Raw genomic sequence first — 22,064 nt, 5'->3', positions numbered from 1 at the left:
CACATACTTGCCAAAAAAGTCTCTAACCTTACTGAGCTTCCCCAGCAAGACACAAAAGGGTCATGATTTCTCAAATTGCTCTGCTAGAACCAGGGCAGGCAATACTCAGACTGAACTTCAAGCATCTCGAATCAAGCAGTTTATAACAGCTATCATAACACATACGCCTAGATTCGTTTGTATGTACGAAACACCAAAAGAGGTCAGGGTTCAAGTATCCGCTTGCTACCAAGGACACCTTTGAAGAAACAATCCATGAAAATCAGGGAAACCCCAGCCTTCATACCCTCAAAAGAACAGCTTTCCAAGGAAAAACACCCTTTTAACAGCAAAGCAGGCTCTGCACCTCCGTATGCTGCGCACTCTCGCTCTGCCTGACCCTAGCAGCACTGCAGCGAGGGTCTGGGAGACGCTGGAGGCGTGGAGCAGACATGAGCTTCTGGCTGGTGCTTCACAGGATGATTATGGTCCCTTGGGTCAATATTCCTTAACACATAACCTGACTTCATCTGTTCTGTATAGTCAACACCATCCGCTTACGTAATTACGCAGAAGTTATTCAATCTTGTTTGCCTTCAGACCAGCCGATGTGATTCCAAACAACCTGATACACTTGGCATTTGCTCACTGCGGATAGTTTTACGGGCATGGAATTGGGAAGTCTACGCACTTTTAAGCGCCTGAGCTTGGATCTCCTTTATTGTGGAAGGACACTTCCACACACATTGCACGATTAAATGAATCCAGGAATCCCGCAGGGCACACTTCTCCAGACTTATCAAAAACTGAGTTATGTCAGATACAGCAACGAAAGTCATTAAGACCAATATTATTGACGGATGTCAGCACCCATAAAAATAACACTTCTGTTCTTCCTGATCTAGAATGGCTTAATCTTCATGGCACTCGTGTTTTATCTGAGTGATCTCCACGTCTGCCAGTAGCTTCCGTGGGCTGGGCTTCCAGGAGAGCAGTTGCGTAGCTGCATTGCCAGGGCCCAGAAACATCCCTCGAGTTCATGGTAGGCTCTTTTCTCTGTAACAGATCTCTCAAGTTCTCACACAAATATATGCAGATCCAATGTTTCCAGGATGCTCCAGGGGACAGCCTCTGCTCAGAGTCATGCTTCCATCTGGCTAGCACTCAAGTTTGCTCAGGACCATCGGATTCAGACCAATAGGTTTGTTCTCCTCTTCCACAGGCTCTTGTGGAGCATTTTTGCAGGTTACTGTGCCAGACCAGTGCCCTGCTTTTGCAGATTAACACAACAGGTATTTGTTCACTGTCTCTTGCCATTGTACAGAACGGTGCTGAGTATCTGTCCATTCACTAAAGTTGCTTTCAGGATCTCACCTATCTTGGCTGAGAATGCAATGATGAATGGTCTTGATGAGATCATAAGAATGAATAAGCTGAAGATGACAGATACTGAGCTGGGATGCCCATGATCTCACACTCAGCCCTAAACGATTAAATCCGGTTTCTACAGTCTCAACTGTTTCCCTGTGATGTGGAACTGGATGAAAGGTAAACAGATACAGATAAGAAAGCACGTATGACTCTTCCAGTTACACAGCATATGACCTGGAGTAGACACTACACATCTACAAGACTTTGGGATTCTTTTGCCAGAGAGCATGCAATCACAGGTCTTCTGGGACTCAGCATTTCAATGGGATTCTCAGACAGTAGTCATAGTCTGATGTGCCTCATCTACAGCTGCACTCGACCTCATAGGCAGTCTACACACACTGAACTTAATGCTATCAGGCTGCGTTACCAAAAATAGGTGCAAAAAACACTCCTGAAGGTAAAGCAGAAGCATTAGTTGCTGTCATATGCCACTGCGGCCATGGGGAGAAGTCACAGCTTGAGGCTCCCATTTCTTCCCTCAGCATTTGCTTCCTATTGTGGATGGCCATGATGCTCTTCAAAAAGGCACTGGCCTAAGGTCTGGGAATTCCAGAGGACCACTCGGATCATCAGCAGGGATATGCTGTGTAGTCATTTTTCTGAAAGCTAAGAGCTCATCAGATTGGTCTTCAGGAGAGAATCAGGCAATCTTATACGTGGAATCCTCATCACACCTCCAGAAATTATGCCATTACATTATTATACAAGAATTACAATTGTAAGAAGAAAGCAGACAAAAAGTGAGGTGATGCCATTTGCAACTTCAATGTATTGATGAAAGTAAGTACCACAACGTCACCAGCCTTACAATATTAACTAAATGCCAATGCACCAGCGTGTGTTTGGGTAGATGATGCCTCAGCATGTGTCTGTCATAGCCTCACTGACTTCCACCTGTCTTTTTTCCCCAGCCAGTCGGATCTCACCGGGACATCAGGTGTGTCTTGAAGAACATTACACCATGTTGAGGACTGCTACAACAGCGGTTCTAGGATGTTATCCTCTTCTCCCACTCCTCAGTGAACCTCAGCCGTGCTGCCTTTATGGGAAAATCCTTCTGAGATCCAGCTACCCACACAAATGGCAGGTCCACGCACACATTTTGCCAGATATTCAGAGAAGAATTGCTGTCTAATTACACCTGCAGTTTTCGCTTCTCCAAATGGAAGCACAAAGTCCAATCTTTGATCTTTAGAATCTATAAAATGAGAACATGCTTATTGCTAGCTGTTGGAGGCAAATAACCATACACACACGCAAACAATTTACTATATCTTGATGGACTCTTCTACTTCACCTATCTATGCCTTACTTCAGTAAATCATACACTGTCACCAGTGGCTGGGTCAGCCCTATGACCTTAGGGATGCGCAAAGAAAATTATGCAAGCAAATCAATGGTTCAGTACCTCTGCCTGGCCATCTGATATAAATTTAACCAGTTGCATCATAGTTTATAACAAGTTATTGCAATGCCCTGGTAGGTACAGCTCTATGAGACCCTAGGGACCACAGCATCACCTGCACCATCACTTTCCCTTTTTTTTTGTGGGAGGGAGACTTCTGGGAAAAGTTGAAAAATTGAAAAAAAGAAGAGTAGATCTGGAAGCAGAGATAACTGCACCTCATTGCTGAGGACTCATGAACATCTTTGTGAGGAATTTCAACAATAAGTATCTTGCTAAGGGCATTCATTTTTACTTACACTGACAACGACAGAGGCTGCCAACACCTGCTGGTTTTGAGCATCATTTGTAAAAGCAAGTGTCTCCACAATAATGACTATAATGGCTAGCAGACCATCCAACCAGAACTCTGCAATCCATCACAAGTGTGGATCAGGAATTTTACAGAATCACAGAATGTTAGGAATTGGAAGGGATCTCAAAGGATCATCTAGTCCAATCCCTCTGCCGGAGCAGGACCACCTAGATCAGATCACACAAGAACACGACCAGGCAGGTTTGGAACATTTCCAGAGAAGGAGACTCCACAACCTCTCTGGGCAGCCTGTTCCAGTGTTCTGTTACGCACAATCAAACCAAAAACTATACTTTAGCTGAACTTAAAAGATTTCATTCCACTTCTAGAATCTTCTGAAGAAGGGAAAAAACCTTCCTCTAGCATCTACAAGTGGCATATCAATTCCCTGTCATGCAACCAACTGACGTTGATTTCCAACAACTGACACTGATTTCCACAGACTTAGCACAAGAGCACGGACATTGTATGTTCCAGGCACCTGAATTAGCTCTCCCCTTTTGAGTCCTGCTGAAACGTCTTCTTTTGACATGTAGGCTTCAAATATACTCTTCTTCCTCCCTCGAGTGGGTTTATTTCGATTCTTTCTATCACCTGATGTTGGGACAGCAGCATAGGATCCTCCTGCAAACAAAAATTTGGAAGTATTATCTTGCCCACCAAAGTTGTCTGTGTATCTTAACAGCAGCTGTATTCAAAGTAGGACTTCTGAGAACAGTTTGCCTAGAAACACTGGCACCTGACTTCAGAGCACCAAAAAGTCTGGAACAATCATATTTTACAAGTAATCGACAGTCTTTCACAGCTCATTTTAGAGTTCAGAGCATTCATCCCAGCCCATCTTTTAATAGTGCTGAGCACATGCTTCAAGGCAGCTTCTTCCTGAAGCGTGTACACACTCTGCTTTAATACCTCTGGGAGTTCCCAGTTGTCTAGGATTTATTCTGCTGTCTGAATTGTTCATTGTTTCTGTCTGCGATTCAGAGAGTCGCCTCTTCCTATCGAAGTTCTGGGGAGTTCTTGCAGATTCAGAGTTGTTTCTGGTCCTTGCAAACCCTCTCTTTTCTGCACCTGAAATCAAACACAGGTTTGAAATAACAGGGGAGGGAAAAGGAACCCCATTGCCAGCTTGTGGTTCTAGTGAAATTCATGGTCTGCAGTACTTCAGTACAAGGCACAACTGTGAGTCATGCTGCTTATCCAAAAGAAATGATGTCTTCATTTGCAATCTGTTGGCTCTTTGTGCCTCTTAATTCACCATTAACTTATTTTAGCATAAATAAAACTCTGGAAATTACAGTACTAAAGTTGGATACAACCGTTCCAAAATCCTGGGAAATTCATTAGAGCATATAAAATGTGAAATTGTTAAACTGTTTCCAAAGCCTCCACCCCATTAAGCCCCCAAGTAGTGAGAAAATATAACTTCCCTACAACTTAATTAAGTAGTTCAGGAATCAAGGAGAAAAAATAAATTCTCAACAACCCACTCTGGAGTAATTAACTTTTGAGCTACCAGAGGTAGCACAGTACACAACGACATCACCAAGAAACGCCAAGGCTCCAAATGTCCAGCCTGCTCAGAATAGGCCACGATCATACAAAAATATTCTGCAAAGACTCACCCCTTCCTTCCCTGCCATCACCTCAGCCCCTTCCCTACAGCCAGGAGAGCAAGCAGCAGCTTCCAAAGCGTATGCCAACGCTGTTCCACGGATCAGCACATTGGAATGCAACCCAGCGCCGCACAGCTGCCCTCTTGGCCCTCCACCTGGATACTGAACATGTCATCACAGCTTTGCCTTCCAGCCCCTCCTGGCTACACTCCCTGGGTCCAAGCTTGTACCTGCAAGTCAGAAAACGCGCAATGCCAACTTATTTGCTATGGGGCTATCCAAGTTACAAGGCGAATTTTTTACGTATGGTATCGTTCACAAACGAAATCGCAGATTGCTTCCCAGAATTAAACTGAAGTAGTGAGAAAAAAAAATGTTTAAAAAGCTGTACTTAAGCAGACCTCTTTAAAAACATGGTACAATAAAAGAAAACTGCTACTTTACCCAGTCACAGCCACAAAGCAACTTCCATATATAATAATGACAAATTAGCAGGAGGAGGGAGGAATCCTCCTAATTCAGGAGTGTGGACACCAAGACAGGCTGAGGGACAACTCAAGCTGCCAGCTCAGACCAGCCAAGGAAGAGATTAAATGCCACAGCAGCGTCTCCAAAGGGGACGCTGAAATGAAGAGGGAGCCTGTGTGTTCAGTGACGATAAGGGCAGCGTAGCTCGGCCTCTTTCTGCATGATGAAGCTTTTCATACTCTGCGCACGCTGCCAGGGAGGAGACTGTCCGCAGGACGTTGTAGCTGTGACATGGCAAAAGCGCAGCTGCAAGTTTAGGTTTCAACCTAAACGAGGCTGAACGAGGCAATACTACCTGTAAGGACCACATGATGAGACGGAACTAAAATTAACTGATTTGCAAATGCCTAATGAACTGATTTGCAAATGCCCTAAGAGTCAAGCGATTAAGTTCAAAAACAGGCATCGAAACTAAAAGCACAGGCTAGAGAGATCCAAGCAGAACAGCTTTTGAATTGGCAACACGATTAGCTCTGGAGAGGTTTTTCAGAGACATTTTGGTGAAAGAATCTGACTTAAACTGCAAAAGGCAGGATCTTAGGAACACTATTAAAAAAGTGATGCGCTACACTGATCACCCAGAGAGGTCATGCAATCTGCTTCATTGGAGGTTCTTAAAAATAGGTGAGATAGATGTCTGCCAGAGTTGGTCTAAAAAGAGTATTTTTTCCTTGAGGTAGTGAAATGGATTACACGAGCTTGTAAGGTCCTCTAAAGTCTTCATTTCTATGACAGCAAGTCACAGAAAATACTACTATGAATTAAAGAACCTGGGATAAAAAGCAGGTTAAATCTCAACATGTAATTAAGAAGGAGCTGAAAAAAAAGAGAACAGAAAATTAAAGTGTAGAGGAAAAAAGAGGAAAAATAAGTCTAATGAGTTGGGAAGTGAGTGGAGAGCCAGAATTAGCCACTGCAGAGCAGAGCTGTCCCAGCACTTGCCGTGGCCGTTAGTTCAGAATGTCTGGGGCCACTACTCCCAAAAATGATGCACAGCAACAGCAAAGGGTGGAGAAGCACCTTTCCGTGCCCAAAGGTGGACACACAGAGAGGCTCTTGCATGTTTCCAACGCTTAAGCCTTTAGCTTGCTCTCCAGCGGTACTTTTCATCCGCTCAGACTCAGATACAAACTGAAAGAAAAAATCTATTCGAACGAACAGACTCTGCTTCAACATAGCTGGCTTGCAAACCAGTTTACACACAGCCACTCTGGGTAAGTATTTGAGCCTGTTGGCCGTGATGTTTATGGCTGAACAAAACCACCCTTGTTACAAAGCCACAGACAACTGTCACAATTAGCGTTCAACTGGAACACATAGGATTCTGCATGACTCTAACTTCTTCTATTTCTCCTTTTAAAAGAAAGAGAGCTAACTACAGGTCGCCACTCGTTTCAACTAGATTCAATATTGGCTTCTGTAATGCACCCCTGTCCCCTAAAATTGGAAGTTAGAAATACTTCTCATGATGGGTTTTCCTGCTGTCCCTGCTGCACAGCATTCATATTCTGATGGATAAAAAGGCAATATTTCACAAAGCAAACTGTAATTTGACAACTCTATGGATAGCAGGACCTACAGATCCTTTCTAAAATAACTGCTATCACTAACTTAGTTTCCGTTGCAGCACCAGGTGTGTCAGAAGCCTGACTTTTTCTGTGGTCTTATAGTTGGGTGACTTGTAAGATGTAACCAAACCTTTTAAGGTAAGATGTTGCACAAAGTAATAGCACATCTAGGCTTTAAAATAATCAATGACTAAATATATTAATAAGTAAATAAATATAATAAAAACTTAAAAATAACTTCAGTAGAAGGGAGACTGAAGTGCAGTGACTGGGAGTGGAAGGTGGTTGATACCTCCTAACAGGAGGGTTGAAGCATCCACAATGCACCAAACATGTCTGCATGTGCAGAACCACTCAAGCTCGAGTGCAGAGCAGTTCTAAGGCAAGACACAGATGTATTTACAACACACAGCAGACACAACATGCTCAGGTACATTTATCTGGCTGCACAAATGACGCAGAGCTGCTCTCCATGGATGCAGCTATCACTTGCCTGGGATTTCTACATGTTCTGCCATTTCCAATGGGAAATACAAGAGTAACAATTTGAGGAAAGGTAGTTGGCTGTTCATAACTAAGTTCTCTGAAGCTCAGCGTAGAATCTAAACCATCACACTTCATCTCCGTCACAACAACAATGACATCATGCAATGGCACATTTTGGTCTTTAAACTTAAGTACTCATTAATCTTTTCTTATTTTGGGAAAAAAAAATGCATGCAAGCAGTTTCCCAGAATAATTGATCTGGCTTATAGTAAGAGAGGAGGCTAGATGTTTTAAATCAGCTTATTTTGACATAATTTATACAAAACTACTCTATAGTTTAGGTTTTGAAAAGTACTGCATTTAATTAAATTTACATCTATTAGTCAGTTGATCAACTATATGGTCAACTAAATCAACTAAAATGTTCAACTAAACATGAAGTTAGCAAGGCCAGATAGTCTTTAATTTTATATTAAAATTTGCACATTGCTTTACAGAAGAAAGAACCGAGACCCTCAATTTTACTTACCAAAAATAAAACATTTCCAACTGTCATCTAACACCTGACAAGCTATTTGATTACTACCAGCACAGAAGTAAAGTATTCTTCACTGAATTTTCATGAGCACACCCCTGACTCCTCAGATACCTCCCATCCAGGATCCAGCAAGAACTAGTTTTACTTGAGAGATCTACGTGAATTCCGAATACGGACATCTTGGTATAGCTTCCCCCTTTCCTGTCAAAGGGCATCTACCTTGTCACTAGGCATTTTTACCTCTAACTAAAGTTCCAGCTTTGTCACCATCTACATTATTTATATTTAACCGAGCTCCCTGGGGTGGGCATGACTGTGAGAGCATCACAATTGTGCTGGTAACACCTCTACAGGTTTAGGACTCTCAACCTACTGACAGCTATCTCAACACACAATGGTTTCTTTTACATTTAGAAAAAAAAAAAGAATGATGTTGAAAGCATTGGATGGAACAATATTGGTACAAATTTTTCCAACACTAAATACTTTCATTTACTACTTACCCTTATCAGTCCATGACTGGGCATCAACATCTCCAGTAACTCTGCTATTGCTAAGAGGATTTTCCATTGCTTCCCAGCATTAGATCATGATCCAGACATGCAAAGGAATCTTTCAAATACCCCAACTTTACAGTCAGCATAAGCGTGAGAAGAAACAGAAGCATATCCCCAGAACTGATAACATGCAATAGAATAATTTGTTATCAGTTAATGAGACACTCAACACACGGTTACTAAATATTTGTCTGTTTTTCTACAACGTTTCATTTCATTGCTGACACACTTCAATGACTTAAACCAATTTCCTTCAAACCTTCCAAGAGGATCCCTGACATTTAATTCTTCAAGACAACTCAGCTATGCACTTAGGAAAACATTGTAGGGATACACCCATGAGCTAGAAGGCATGGCAGCTACCAAATGAAGCATCATCCAACATTGCCCTACCTCCAAAAGCAGGAATTAACCAACTAAAGGCAATGAGAGCTACTCTGATGCCAACCCCTGCTTAGTTCTACACTCCCATTTAAGTCAGACTAGGTTAAGCATGGCAAGAAAGCTAAATAAAGCATGTTCCTGCTCATCCTTACTAGAGACTCATGGAATTAGAGTCCAACCATGTGGCAGCCCAAGGCATCACCTCACAAATCTACAAGTTTAAGTTGGCCCTTGGCTCCTGGCAGAGTTGGCAAGGTAAATTTTAGAAACCATCAGATTTGATCTTATAGCAAACGAATACTCTCCATGACCTGCCAGGAAGTCCTACCTGCAACTTTATGAGCCACTGTGGATTCTGATGTGTAAAAGAGCATATCAATACAAGAAATTGTGCGTTGTTTTGCAAAGATGTCTAGGATCCAAAAAATCCCAAATCCTACATGGTCCCAGAACATCACATCCCAGGTATTTCTGTGAATCTAACTCTCAGCTTTGATGAGCTGGGCAGGGGGGAGGATGTGGTTTCTGGCTGGTAGCTCCAGATAGGCACCGACCTAGTGTTGACACTATTGTACCAGGCAACTATTCGTTTCATTCTCCAAAGTCAAATAAACCCTACAAGCAAAAGCATGCTTTGCCAGTACAAACTGCATTAACATCAGGGCAGTTTTGCTAGGATCCCCATGCTTTTCCCTTTCATATGCTCAAACAGGCAATTTAAAAGCTATTTGATATCTTCTGCTGCTCGAAGGAGATTCTAAAATAATTTCCTCTTAAATTTTAACAGCCAAATACATTTGTTAGATTGTTTTTAATTTCTAGTGCATCAGAGACAGCCAGAATATGACATATTATATAAGTGACTAACTCAAAAACTCCAACCACTTAAATGAGTACTACAATATCTGGGATCAAATTACCACACACAGGCAAAAACAACCGGCAAAACCAACAAACACCATTGAAGTGATCTCAAACACGAGTTATGTCAACAAAAACCACTGGTCATAGACAGGCCAGAAGTAACCAGCTATTTATGCTTTGCAAAATATTTTGCAGATTTAAGAGATTAAATGTCCCGCTAATGGTAACAGCCAAGTACTTTTTTGTTCCATTTTCTTTTAAAAGGAAATACACAAAGACAGCTGTTGGTATAGCTGCTCAGGGAAAGAGTTCTGTACTAGGAAGAAAAAAGACACTCCTTGGAAGATATCTCAAGCAAAACCCTGCGCTAGAGCCCCAATAACACAAACACGACCAAAACCCATCCACCACACTCTCCACGAGCTCAGCTCCGCTCCAGCCTGTGCTAGGAACAGCTGTGCTTCAGCGCTGCTCTCAACATGAATCAAATGAGTTCAGAGTTCTCCGACAGCCTTGGAACAGAATGACCTCCATGTATTTTACACTATCTTGAAGCAAACTGGTTAAATAAAGTAGATGGCTCAAGATTAAAGACCAAGCAATAGAGAGAAATGAGGATGTCATGGGAAAGAATTCATTAGAGATGTAGGAGCGGAAAGGCAAGACTTCAAGATAAGTTATCAGTTCAGTGAGGTTTCATTGTAGCAAAGAGACTTGCAGGAGATAAATTCAGTAAGCAGTATTTCAGATGCTCAGTCTGGGATCTAAGAGAAAGCCTGAGAGCACATTCTCCTTATCACGAGCAAATAAAAAAGAGATCCTTCTTCTCTGATGAAATCTAAACTCAAAGAATCCTAAGCTAGAGGTTCTGCAGCACACTCCTGTGCTCAGTCCAAGCCTGACCACAGAGCTGAAGGGAGTTCCTACACATTGCTGTGAGTCTTCCTCAAATATAACTAAGGATGGGAACAATTTGAAATTATCTTCGTGATTGAAAAGTAGGGCAAACTTCCGGGAAAGGGACCACCTTGGCGGAAGCGGAGAAGGACAGTGATATGACAACACTGTAAGGATTTAGGCAGATGGCAGATTGCATAATTATGTTTAAAGTTAATTAAACAGTCATTCAAAGAAGAGAAACAATGCAGACCTATATTTACATGCATGGGCTCAGCCAAAATGTAAATTCTATGCAAATGTCCTGAACTGAGCGGATGATGTATTGAAATCCAGCTGCCAGAACTATCTCCCATGCCCACCAGTCTCCACTAATTGACCCATTACGATGGGCCACCAGGGCCCAGCCACAGCGTAAATCTGAGCTGTAACTTTCCACCGTCTAGACAAATCAAAATAAAGTGAGAAGACAGTGCTTAAAGTGAAGGCCTGTCCACACACATCTTAAATGTCATTTCAACAGTAACTGAATGCAACCGGTTCCTCTAGCAGCAACCCGACCGCTACGAGCAACTCTGCACAACATAACACAGCTCCTCTACCTGTGCCAGCCAGCAGCTTGTCTACCAGTACCACTGTGCTCATGCACCAGGACACGGTCCGGCCGTGAGCCATCTGTGCACCCAGGAACAAATTTGTTGCTCTCTCTCGCCTTGCCTCTTTGGCGAAGGTGATTCTCTAAACGTTTTCAGCAGGAAGTCTGCCAAAATTGGCACGGAAGCGTTGAAAGTACAAGAAAAAAAGCACAAAGGGAACCCTTGCCACATGAGGGACAAGCTGGCTGCAGAAAGGCAGCCTGTCCTGGATGGGGAAATACAGGTTGTCCTGGTTTGTGAGTTCATAGGGCCAGGAGCTGCTTTTGGAGATGACTGTGCCACTATAGCTGGTTGTAAAAGATTCAGACATTCAGTATTCTTAGAACATGCCACTGAGGAATAAACATCCCCGCTTAGAGAAGGAGGTAGAAAAAAAAAACAAACACCACAAAAAAACCAAAGTGGCATGTCCATGGATACCCAGGAAAGCCAAGAACAGACAGATTCTCACTTGCAGACACATGAAAATGGGGTGGGAAGCACATGTTGCCACTGATCTTTTGCTTTAAGCTACACATACTTATTTAAAACTCCTGTGCTACGTGCCCTTAGACTTCAATATGGGACTACGAAAAATGAAAATGTTCTTGCTGACTTTGGCTTTCTGAAAGCGTCTATGCTTTGAAAAACTGAAATGAAGAAAAACGCACAATGGATTCTTTCTGCTGCAGAAAACAATGCTGTGGAAACTGCTCCCGACCGCCAAGATCGTGTGCCCACGACATCATGCTTCCTCTTCCAAAATACTTCCAAGCATCCTGAGGCTTGCAGGATTTTGACTTCAGTAACACAGACAGTAATTGCAGTTTTATTCGATTCCTCAGCAGGGTTTGTGTTGTAGGAATACTACAGGAGTGCAAGAGCCAAAGATACCATTCCAGGCTCTGAACTAAGGGTCGGTGACGAAACTCATTTAGTAGCAATAGACTAAAAGTTTATCAAAATAGTTACTGTGCTCCAGCTGCATGCAGCAGCACAGCGGCGTTGTCAGGGAGGGGATACAGCTCTTCTGGTTTTCAGGACTCTCTGTGAACCTGCTCCACCCTGCGCATGACCTCCTGGCTACCTACTCCGCCTGATGACTGCACTCCTCCAGGCTTCTACTCCATTCCTCAGGATGCGGGTCAGAGCTGCTTCTGCTGCCCTCTCATCCTTCCATCCTCCCAAACCATCTTCCACAATACTTTTTGCTCTTTGTTATATCCAGCAACAACATCATGGAAAGGCTTCTTCAAACACTTCAAGAAAAACACTTTAAAAGCATAATATTGCGGAAGTTCTCTCTTTGATTTCTCTGGGCTTCAGTAGTTTGAGGGAAGCAAGTTGCTCGAAGATCAGAGGAAGTCAAGAGGCTTTGAAAGGCAAAATACCTGACGGGAGGTGCTAACGTACCAGAAGACATTAACAGCTGAAGAAATGAAAGAACTGCTTTCAGATTCATCCCTATCCCGAGGTTACCAAATGTGCTGCAGAACAAGACCATTTGCGGACAAACTGTTCCCCATACTGCCCATTCAGTGTAGTAGGTACATAACTCACAACCCTTAGTACTGTGGGGGAAAAAGCCTGAAAACACACAAACCAAACAAAAACGCATTATCTCTGCAGGCTTGCATCAGTAGAGAGCCTGAAATATTCTCCAAGGCATGACTTGCCCCATACATCTGTGGGCTGCAGCTGCTAGTGTTGACATTTTCCTTCAGCACCCTGGAAATTTTTAGTTTTGTCACAGAAGACATTCTTTTATGCAAGAGGTCCCAACATTTTGTTTTCCATCCTGCCCCAGCCAAGTTTCAACTCTCCGTAGCTCAGATTTCCCCACAAGAGGGAGTTCGGGACAGGCGGCCCACAGCTGCATTTCACAGTGAGTTAGCCGGACAGGGGGGCTTGAGGTGGGAGGGCAAGAGATGGACACCAGCACACAGGACAGGAGAAGCAGAAGCAGAGGCTGGATGGAGAGCGAGGCAGAGGCAAAAGCCCTGCAGCAGCTGTGCCCTGGAGAAGAATCACAAGTAGCCACTGAAGCCAGCTGCAGAGCATCTGTTCTACCTACCTGGGTACCCACAGCAAAGGAGACGCTTCAGAGATGATCCGAGCAACAGGTCAGACCTGACTGAGGTGTGCGGGCTGGCTGACCTTATGGATAGCAGAGGACAGAGGGCTTTTTCAAATTAATTCTTGCTTGTTGAACCACAGTATATTTTGGGGGTAGAATTTGTTATCGGGGCTTTTAAACGTGGCAGTGAGGCAGTGACAGAGCCCACACACCACAAGCCTTGGTAAAACTGTTCCAATGGTCATTTACCCTCACTGCTAAATCGTGCTGTACTTCAAGCCTGGATTTGTTTAGCCTCAAATGCATTATATCATAATCTGCTCAACTGAGTAACCTATTATTGAAGATCTGTTCCCCATGCAAGCAATTTACAGAGAGCTCCCTTCCCCCAAGCATTTCTTTGATAAGTAAAGCAGGGTTCCTCAAATCATTCACTCATGATCTCAGCATTTTAATCTTCCTTGTGGCCGTCCTCTGAGTATTCATCAATTCATCACCATCGGCCCCGAACAGAGGGCATCACCACAGGATACAATACTCCAGAAGCTGCTGCTGCTGCCGTGCCAAAGACACATGCAGTCCATACTCCATCTTCCAATTCCCATGCTCGTACATTACCCTTTTGGCCACATTTCACAGGAAGGGATGTTCAGCTGATTAATCCATCAAAAGCTCAAAACTTTTTTCCAAGCTGTTGCTTCCCACACTGGGTTCCTCGCATTGCTAGCATGGCTCTACACTGGCCCGATAAATGGATTTTGGTTTGCCTACTCCCAGTCCACCAAGCAATCCAGACAGCTGCCAGTAACTGCCCCCATTATTCAATACTCCCTGCGGTCTCCAAGTCATCCCAAAAAACTTTCAACCCTACTATTATGTTTTCTTCCTGATGATTGGCAAAAGTATTAAACAGCAAAGGGTCAGAACATGACACCACAGGAGCCAGACACACCTGTTGGTAACAATTCTCAATTTATTGCTGCATTTAATTAGTTCAGCTAAACAGCATTTAAACTGTTATACACGTGCTGTGATTTTGTTATGCTCACACACTTACATCCATACTTACACCTTCATCATGAAACTCCCAATCTCACAAGAAACTGACACTGAGGGAGCTCAACAGGACCTTTGTTGCATAAATTGACAAGTCACATTAAATAAAAGATTTTAAACTAATTAAAAATTAACTCAATTCCGTATTAGCCTATTATTCTCCTAGGACCAGGAAAGTGACTGGCATAGTTACCTGAGCTATGTAATGGGAGCCTAACTTCAGAGATTGCAGCTAAAGAGGAGAAAAAATTAAGGGTTGTGTTTTTTTTTTTTTTTGGGGGGGGTGGGGGGGAGTGCAGGTTAACAGCAACAAGTGTTTCCACTGATGAACATTCTCACATGAGCACTAGCAGGTGAAGGAAGCTGCTTCATGGAGATTAAAACTTGGCTGTCAGATGCAAGGCTCCTGCTGCAGAACTCGGTTCTGCTGCAGCCTGGTGTGCTCAGGACTCTGGTAAAGGGCACGGAAGACAGTTATTAGATCACATATAAAAACCCACGGTCCCTGCAAGGGCAGAATCTCATCTCCCCAAGAGAGGATACATCAGATATTAACTCACATGCTATAGCTGATGTTAGCCAAAAAAAAATTAGTTGCACAAGATTCAGGAATGCAACATTTTTTTCTATCAAAAGCAAGACAAATTTATGTTTGTGATGACGTTGCTAAACCATTAGAGAAAAGAGCATTCTATTTTTCATGTGTTTCTCAGATGGGGCCATACAGTAAATCCAGTTCTCCCTTCTCTCCCGTATCTTATTGCTATGATTAACGTCATCTAAGGAACGTTACATTGGACCTGGCAAGATTAGTTACGTTTTAAAGATTTCCACAGCAACCAACATTCTCCATTTATTGAGCTGATTCTGTGGCCTTTACTAGATTGCTGGCTTATATTTACTGGTGCCAGATAGGGAGATAACACATTCTTAAGTACTGAATTTCGCCACGTAAGAACTGGAAGACTCAATACTAAAAAGTAGCATTATCTTAAATTTGCCTTCCAAGAAAGGAAAAGCAGAAGCTGTGGTTCTTCCTCTAAAGATCCCCCAGAGAAACAAAGGCAAATACAAAATTTACTACAGCATACAACGGAAAGACGATTATGCCATCTTGTTAAGGCTGGTATTTCTTAACCAGCTGTGTCCATCAAGCATGCAGGAAAGCCATTCCAGGACATTTCCTCCACCTATCCTGAACCTTTTAAATGTCAAGAGTTGCAGCCACAAACACACTGCTGCCATCCAACAGCATCAATTGTTTTTAAAGCTATGATGCTAAACACCAGCCTGCTTGCCAGCGACACTCCTCTGTGGAAGGTGCCCAAGTTGGTTAAGTATCACAGGCTTGGCAAATAAATGCCAAGTGTCAGACAGATGATAAATCAGAAAGAGCCGTGGAAATCTTAGGCCATTTCAGATGAGGTATATAGTTACCCAGGAATTGTCTGTTTCTACTCAGGGGGCATGCTGACCCTGACAGATGGGCAAGATACCTCTATCACATCATAAACCCATGAAGCTTTTAGTGAGAGGAGCCTCAGGAGGCTACCTAGGGAAGCTGGTGGTGGTGTTCTTCCCAAGGAGGGTGTATGCAGATGGACTGAGACTGTATATCCAGCCTTGCAAAATCCAAACCTATTCCATGGCAGTCAGCCTTCAAGAGCATTCTGCTCCACCCAAGCTTTCAGCATGAATAAAGCCACCTCACTCCCAAGTACTCTAACTCCTGAGATCCTCTGAAACCAACTGTGGCCAGGAGACGGTGTTCCCAAAGACCATGCTGCACTCCACACTAGAAGGACAGTTCTCTTCTGCAGATGTCTGTTTTTAGGCTTTCCAGCAGACTCAGGAACATGCTATCAAACAGCAACGTTCCCTCCAACACAGGCTGAGAAGTGCACGTGCTCAAAAAGCAACCGAAACTTTGCTGTTTTGAATAAAACAGTATATATACTGCTTGGTATAAAGTACTTACTGATAAAGGAATGCATCACAGATATTTAAGATGAAGTTCCACTTAGCAGTCATGCAAATCTCAATTACTACCATGTGACAGACAGATGCCGCAGAAAGAGTTAGTACTTCTGTCTTCAAGGAAAAGAGGGTTTTAAGCCCTTTTATGACAGAAACATCAGTCGGTCCAAAAAGAGATTTTGATGACTAGCCCTGGATTGATGTGGGAAAACCCTTAGAGCCTTTGATTGAAACCAGAAAACAACCCAGGAGACTTCATAAATACTTTCTGTTAAGGAAGTTTAATCAAATTTTAGCACCCAAAGAACCTAGAGGATTGGAGATTTAGGGGAAAAAAACAGCAAAGAAATCATAGGAGATGAAAAACTATAAGCATCACAAATTAAAGTGGCATTTTAGGATTATTTTCTGTCTTATTAGGGTTTGTTTGAGAAGAAGCTGCAGAACAGGAGGCTTTACAGCAATTCTCCTCGCAAAGGTTACAGCTGCACGGAAAGGAGCAACAATCTGTGGAATGCATCTCTATGCAGCTTCATCTTCCCAAATCCCAGAGTGCTGATACTGTAGCGTGAATCCAACATGCAGTTTCACGACTGTGTCACATGTTTCAGATGAGGAACAATGCAGTTTTGTTCACACTCAGCTCCCTCAACTGCAAAGTTTCCAACACTGAGGAAAAGCAGTTACTATAGGGAACACCAAAAGAGACTGCCAGGGTCAGTCTCCTCAGTATCTGCTATGAAATTATTTCTATCCCCCAAGCCTCATCTTGGGGCCTTACCATACAGAATGACAAGGACAATCCTCAGTGCTTCTCATGGACAGCACCACAACATCAGCAGTGAGCTCCAGGGCTCAGCGATGACGCTTGCTTGGGGCTTCGCAAACCACTCTGCCTTCCCCCAAGGCCATAGGAAGTGCTGCACCTCTGGAAGGGTTAACAAGGACCAGCCCCTCGCTGCCCACAGCCTGCCCCGGGGCACTCAAAGGGTTTTCTCAAACCTCCATGTCTGCCTTCAACTCTAGTACTGTCAGTTTTAGGGTCATTTTAAGCCTGAGCTGAAGAGCTGTTAAGAAGAGGACAATGAAACGAAGCGATATAAAGAGAGATGCTTGGCTTTGAGATTAGCTCAAAGAGCCTTTTGGAAAGCCTACAGCAGCCTGAACAGAGTTAATTTGTGAGGAAATGTCACTACTGAAAAGATGATATGCCTCACCGCTATGACAGAAGCAATCCTTGCCATCACAGTTTTGCAAGCCTTGATTTAAACTGATCAAACCAGACATCTGCCTATGCTAAGTAATATGACTTATATCAGCATCAAGAGAGAAAGACAAGCTTTGAAGTGAGAAAATATTAATCTGGGACTGTGATGTGTGAGTTCTTATGCCTAAGCACTTGCATACCGTAAAACCTTCATTTCACTTAAGTAAGAGTGCTAAAGCATACTCAAACTGAACAGTAGAAAAGATATTTCTCTGAATCAAATTACATATAATTTTTTCATGTTGCTGTAAGTGTTCTGGAGAGAAACCAGTCTCAGCTACACAGGAAGGTGGCTGGGAAGGCATGCAAGGGGAAGAGGAGGAAGGGTGTCACTCTTAAGCAAATAATTCTCCAATAATCTTCCCTACAGTGTGAGTTTTCCACCTGGGTAGTCAAACATAAGGGTCAAAATTTTCTGCTCTAGGTCTTTACACTAAACAAACAACTAGTTTTCAAAGGGTTTGTGCAACCCCACTCTCAACTAGAGTGGGAGGGAACTGTGGGTGCCGGCTTTTGAAAGCCAGGTTATTTTTATTTTAGACTAAAATCCACGTAGGCACCTGTCATTTTCATGGCTACAAACTGTAAGCCTTCTAGACCCTTCATCTCTGTTAGCTGCTCTGCCCTACTCTCCAAAAGCTGAAGGGTGAAAGGTAGCAAAAGTCTATTACGACGGGCTAGCATAATAGTGTCACAATGAGGTGTGCGGACAAAAAAAAAAAAATCCCAAAAATCAAGCTTATCAACAAACTTTAGCATAACCTGCTTGTGTTAAATCTCTTAATTGTGATCTGTCTTGCAAGAACTCAGAAAAGTTTACCAACTTTAGAACATAATCTACTGTTACAGCCCCAAAAACACTGCAAACCCTGTAAAAAGCACATTACATGTCACTCTTGAGTGATAGGGCAGTTTTGTAAGATTGATTTATTTAAAACATTTACTTGATTTCCAATCCAAGAGTTGTGATAGGCCTCAGGCCCATCTTGCCCAGCTGAGAAATCGATCTCTTTTCTACTTGTTACAGAGAATTTAATACGGTGACATTTATGAGTTCCTCTGGTAGTAGCTCCTAAGATCAGACTATCCAAGTATTTCACCATAAATATCATTCGGAGGAAGTTTTAACCCATTACACTGCAAGATCAAATTTAAACTGCCTGACTTTGGTTGCTTGTTGATGCTGTATTTTGGGTTTGGTTTTTTAATAGAGAATTTTATTTATCTCCGTAAGTGGGATTTTTGCGTCGAACATTGCATTTAAGAGAGACATTCACTTTACTACTGCAAGATACGGTCTCTTTGTTAGTAACAGCAAAATCTACCAGAGTCAATGCTCCGTAGCAGGAATTAGATATTACACAGGTATCTTAGCCCCTGAGTATTAGATGGACTTGGACCCTCTGCAAAGGCAAACCTGCACTCCAGATCCAAAGAGGCAGTGCAGAGGAAAGCGTGACTCTGCCTGAGTCAGCTCAGATCCAGCAGTCTTATAAATTCAGACTCTACACCACAGAAATTGGGCTATCCTAGTCTTGAGCTGATCCTGAAGGCAGCACAGTCACATTCACAGAGCCTAGGCCAGGGCATTAGGTCCTGCCAGGAGCAAGATGGCTCCACATGAAGCCATTTGTACATGCCGGATGGCTTACTTGTAAACCAGGACAAAGCCACCCAGAGGTAACTAAGGGCTGACTAACTTGGTCAGAGTAGAACTGGCTCACATTAACTCACTCATGACTAAAACATCACATCTATTCCACAGTAATTGTAGCAAAGGGACCAAACAGTTCATTAGTGTGAACTCACCTTGGACTTGACCTGGAGACAAGTGACTGTTTTTCCTGGCATTTATTGCCAGCACATCCTCACTAAACTGCTCTGCCAACAAGTGTCCAGCTGCCGTATCCGTGTCAGCAGGACATCTGCCTCGTTTCTTATGTTTCTTCCTCCACATGTCCTCCTCGTCCTTTTCATCAGAACCAGAAGACTTCTGCAGAGCTGCACGGTGTCTCAGGCTGTTCGATACTCTCCCACTCATATTTAACAAGTCAGCTGCAGCTCCACGCTGATGTACACAGTAGTCTTCCTCCATCTCCAAGTCTCCATCTGGGCTAACAATGGTGTTTTTTTTATGAGGACATCTGTTCAGAGTGGTTAGAGGTTTATCGTTCTCAAATCCTCCAGGCACAGGCTGTTCCAGGTGAGATGTTCTGACCGGGGAATAGCTGTGCACATTCAACCCGTTCCGGGCTGGATTATCTTTCACCAGGCCTCTCCTCAGGGGCAGGTCTAGATCCGAGCCAGGGTCATTAGAGGCACTCTCTTCTAGTTGCATCTTCTGCGCAATGTGGTTCAAATAGGACCGGAATCGGCCACTGTGGTGCTTTTGCACAAGCCTCGCGTAAGCGTTCTTCTGGGGAACAGTGGGCTTGCTCAATCCCTCTTTGGCACCTTGGGCAGAAGTAGTACTTCTCACATACCCCAGCTGATCCATAGTGCAGTAAAAGGCTCAGACTTCAGAGTCATAAATAGACACAGGGGGGAAAAAAGGGTTATTTTCTTGAAACAAAGCGTCAAATCATTGATTACGCTAAAAGACACAAAAACGTACTAAATGAGAATGTTATTGACCTTTACAGAAACTCTGGGCAGGTAAGTCACTCCACCGGGGGAAGGGTTTTCATGATGTACTCAACATCTGCCCTGCACTGAGTTCCTGTCAGTGATCTAGGAGTGACCACAGCCCGTACGCCGTACCTGCCCACACGCCACACAAAATGGGGATTCTTGTCCCGAGACTGACACCTCAAATAGAAGGGATTCCTTTAATCCACTCTTCCTTGCCTCTGAAAAAGTCAGGTAAATTAATGCAGTGACTGACAGATTGTATCAGATACATCAGTTTAGCAGTTATCAGAAGTAAAATCTTGTCATGCTCAACCTGGAGTCTTCGGAAATAACTGCATCCTTACTGACGTGCTTCAAGGTTGTAGTAAAAAGCATACATTGCCTGTCACCTCCTTCTCACAGTGACTGACACTTCTGGATGACACAGGACAGTTACTTCGGATACCAAGACTAACCATTTCAGCTTGTCTTTCTAGCCATAAACTCACTCCTAGTGCAATGGAAATAAAATAAATTCCCTAGCACGACTAACTGTCTTGCAAGAGCTCATAATTCTTAGTGACTGAGACGTGCTGGCTTCCACTCCATCCAGTGCCAGTTTCTGTAGATGGCATTACACCTCCACCTTTGCTGCACGAGCGTGGAACTTTAGATCAAGCACCTTTCAATCCTTCTTCAGCCACTCTAGCTTTTAAGTTTTTGGAGCAAAACAATCTAGCAAACTGTTCTCACATACAATGAAGGTAAATTACAGGTATAGACAGGACATAGCAATGATTTTTGCTATATGTAACATCAAGAAAAAATATAAAAATACACTGATAATGGAGCCCAGCGCAACTGCTGTCTTCTGTGGGTTTTCACAAGAATGCCTCTTTTTTTCCTTCAAGACATCTTTGAAGCTGAACAGCTGGTACGTCAAGAACTTCAGTGCTCACCATCATCAAGAGATGATGGTGGAACTGAGGGGCACTGGACTCTAAGCTAAAATAAAGGATACCGTCCATTAAACCTCTCTCTCTTCACTTCTCTAAGCACAGGAGCGTTGGCAGGACGGAAAACAGAGCTCAGCAGAAAAGAAATTTATATCCCCTTCCCTACTCCCACCATGCTTGGAATTTTTCTTCGCCCTTACCCAGCCCTCTTCTCCCTTTTGCTGCATTTGCACAGAGAATAAGCACCCATGCAGACTCCTTCGTGCATGCACTGCCTGGGAACAGGGCATCATCCGGCAGGGACAAGGTCTGCAGAGCTGACTCCTTCTCAGAGCACCTGCTCTGGCCCTTTCGGAGAAACAACGTGTGTTGCAGCAAGATTTACTCAAGCAATTGAGCACGGATGTGAATAGGCTTCACAACGCAAAGCAAAAATTAAAAATCCCTGAATAAATAGGAAAAAAATCTTTGTGTGGTTTGTGATTCCTGTTCCTAAGATTTTCCATTGGTGCTGGCCAATAGCTGAATTTTTCTAATAAACTGACGTGCTACAGCGCTATTACAAATCCCTCACACGGGTAGGTCTACAGCAAGCTTCCTTTTAACGTCACCTTTTCCCGTTGCCAATTTAATAGAAGTAGATAACATTTATGAAAGCCAGCGAGACTACTCTCCAAACACTGGTTCCGGGATACAGGAGTTTGCCATCTTTATTTACAAGAATAAAGAACAAACATTCACACCTCGCCTCCACTGCAATTTCTGCAACTTTAATCACGTCAACAGTCGGCAACTGGAGCACAGACAGAAAAAAAAGGGACTTACAAGCCCCCACGCGTCACAATTTCATCACTAGTTTTCCATGGACAGCCAG

The 22,064-nt window shown here is 43.3% G+C and overlaps 1 protein-coding gene across 1 annotated transcript in view; it reads right to left on the bottom strand.

Moving 5' to 3' along the window:
• Positions 1 to 20,136, bottom strand: part of DIS3L2 (DIS3 like 3'-5' exoribonuclease 2) — a 194,895-nt gene extending 174,759 nt beyond the window's left edge. The window contains exons 1-3 of the mRNA XM_086618081.1: positions 19,434 to 20,136; positions 4,086 to 4,244; positions 3,655 to 3,797 (exon numbers count right to left, since the gene is read on the bottom strand). Of these exons, the coding sequence (XP_086474207.1) occupies positions 3,655 to 3,797; positions 4,086 to 4,244; positions 19,434 to 20,121 (990 nt within the window). The 5' untranslated portion in view covers positions 20,122 to 20,136. The remainder of the gene's footprint in view (positions 1 to 3,654; positions 3,798 to 4,085; positions 4,245 to 19,433) is intronic.
• Positions 20,137 to 22,064: the final 1,928 nt, after the last annotated feature.

This window comes from Tauraco erythrolophus, chromosome 11 (assembly GCF_009769465.1).
Source record: "Tauraco erythrolophus isolate bTauEry1 chromosome 11, bTauEry1.pri, whole genome shotgun sequence".
Lineage (NCBI taxonomy): Eukaryota > Metazoa > Chordata > Aves > Musophagiformes > Musophagidae > Tauraco > Tauraco erythrolophus.
This window is presented reverse-complemented; position numbering and strand designations above follow the sequence as displayed.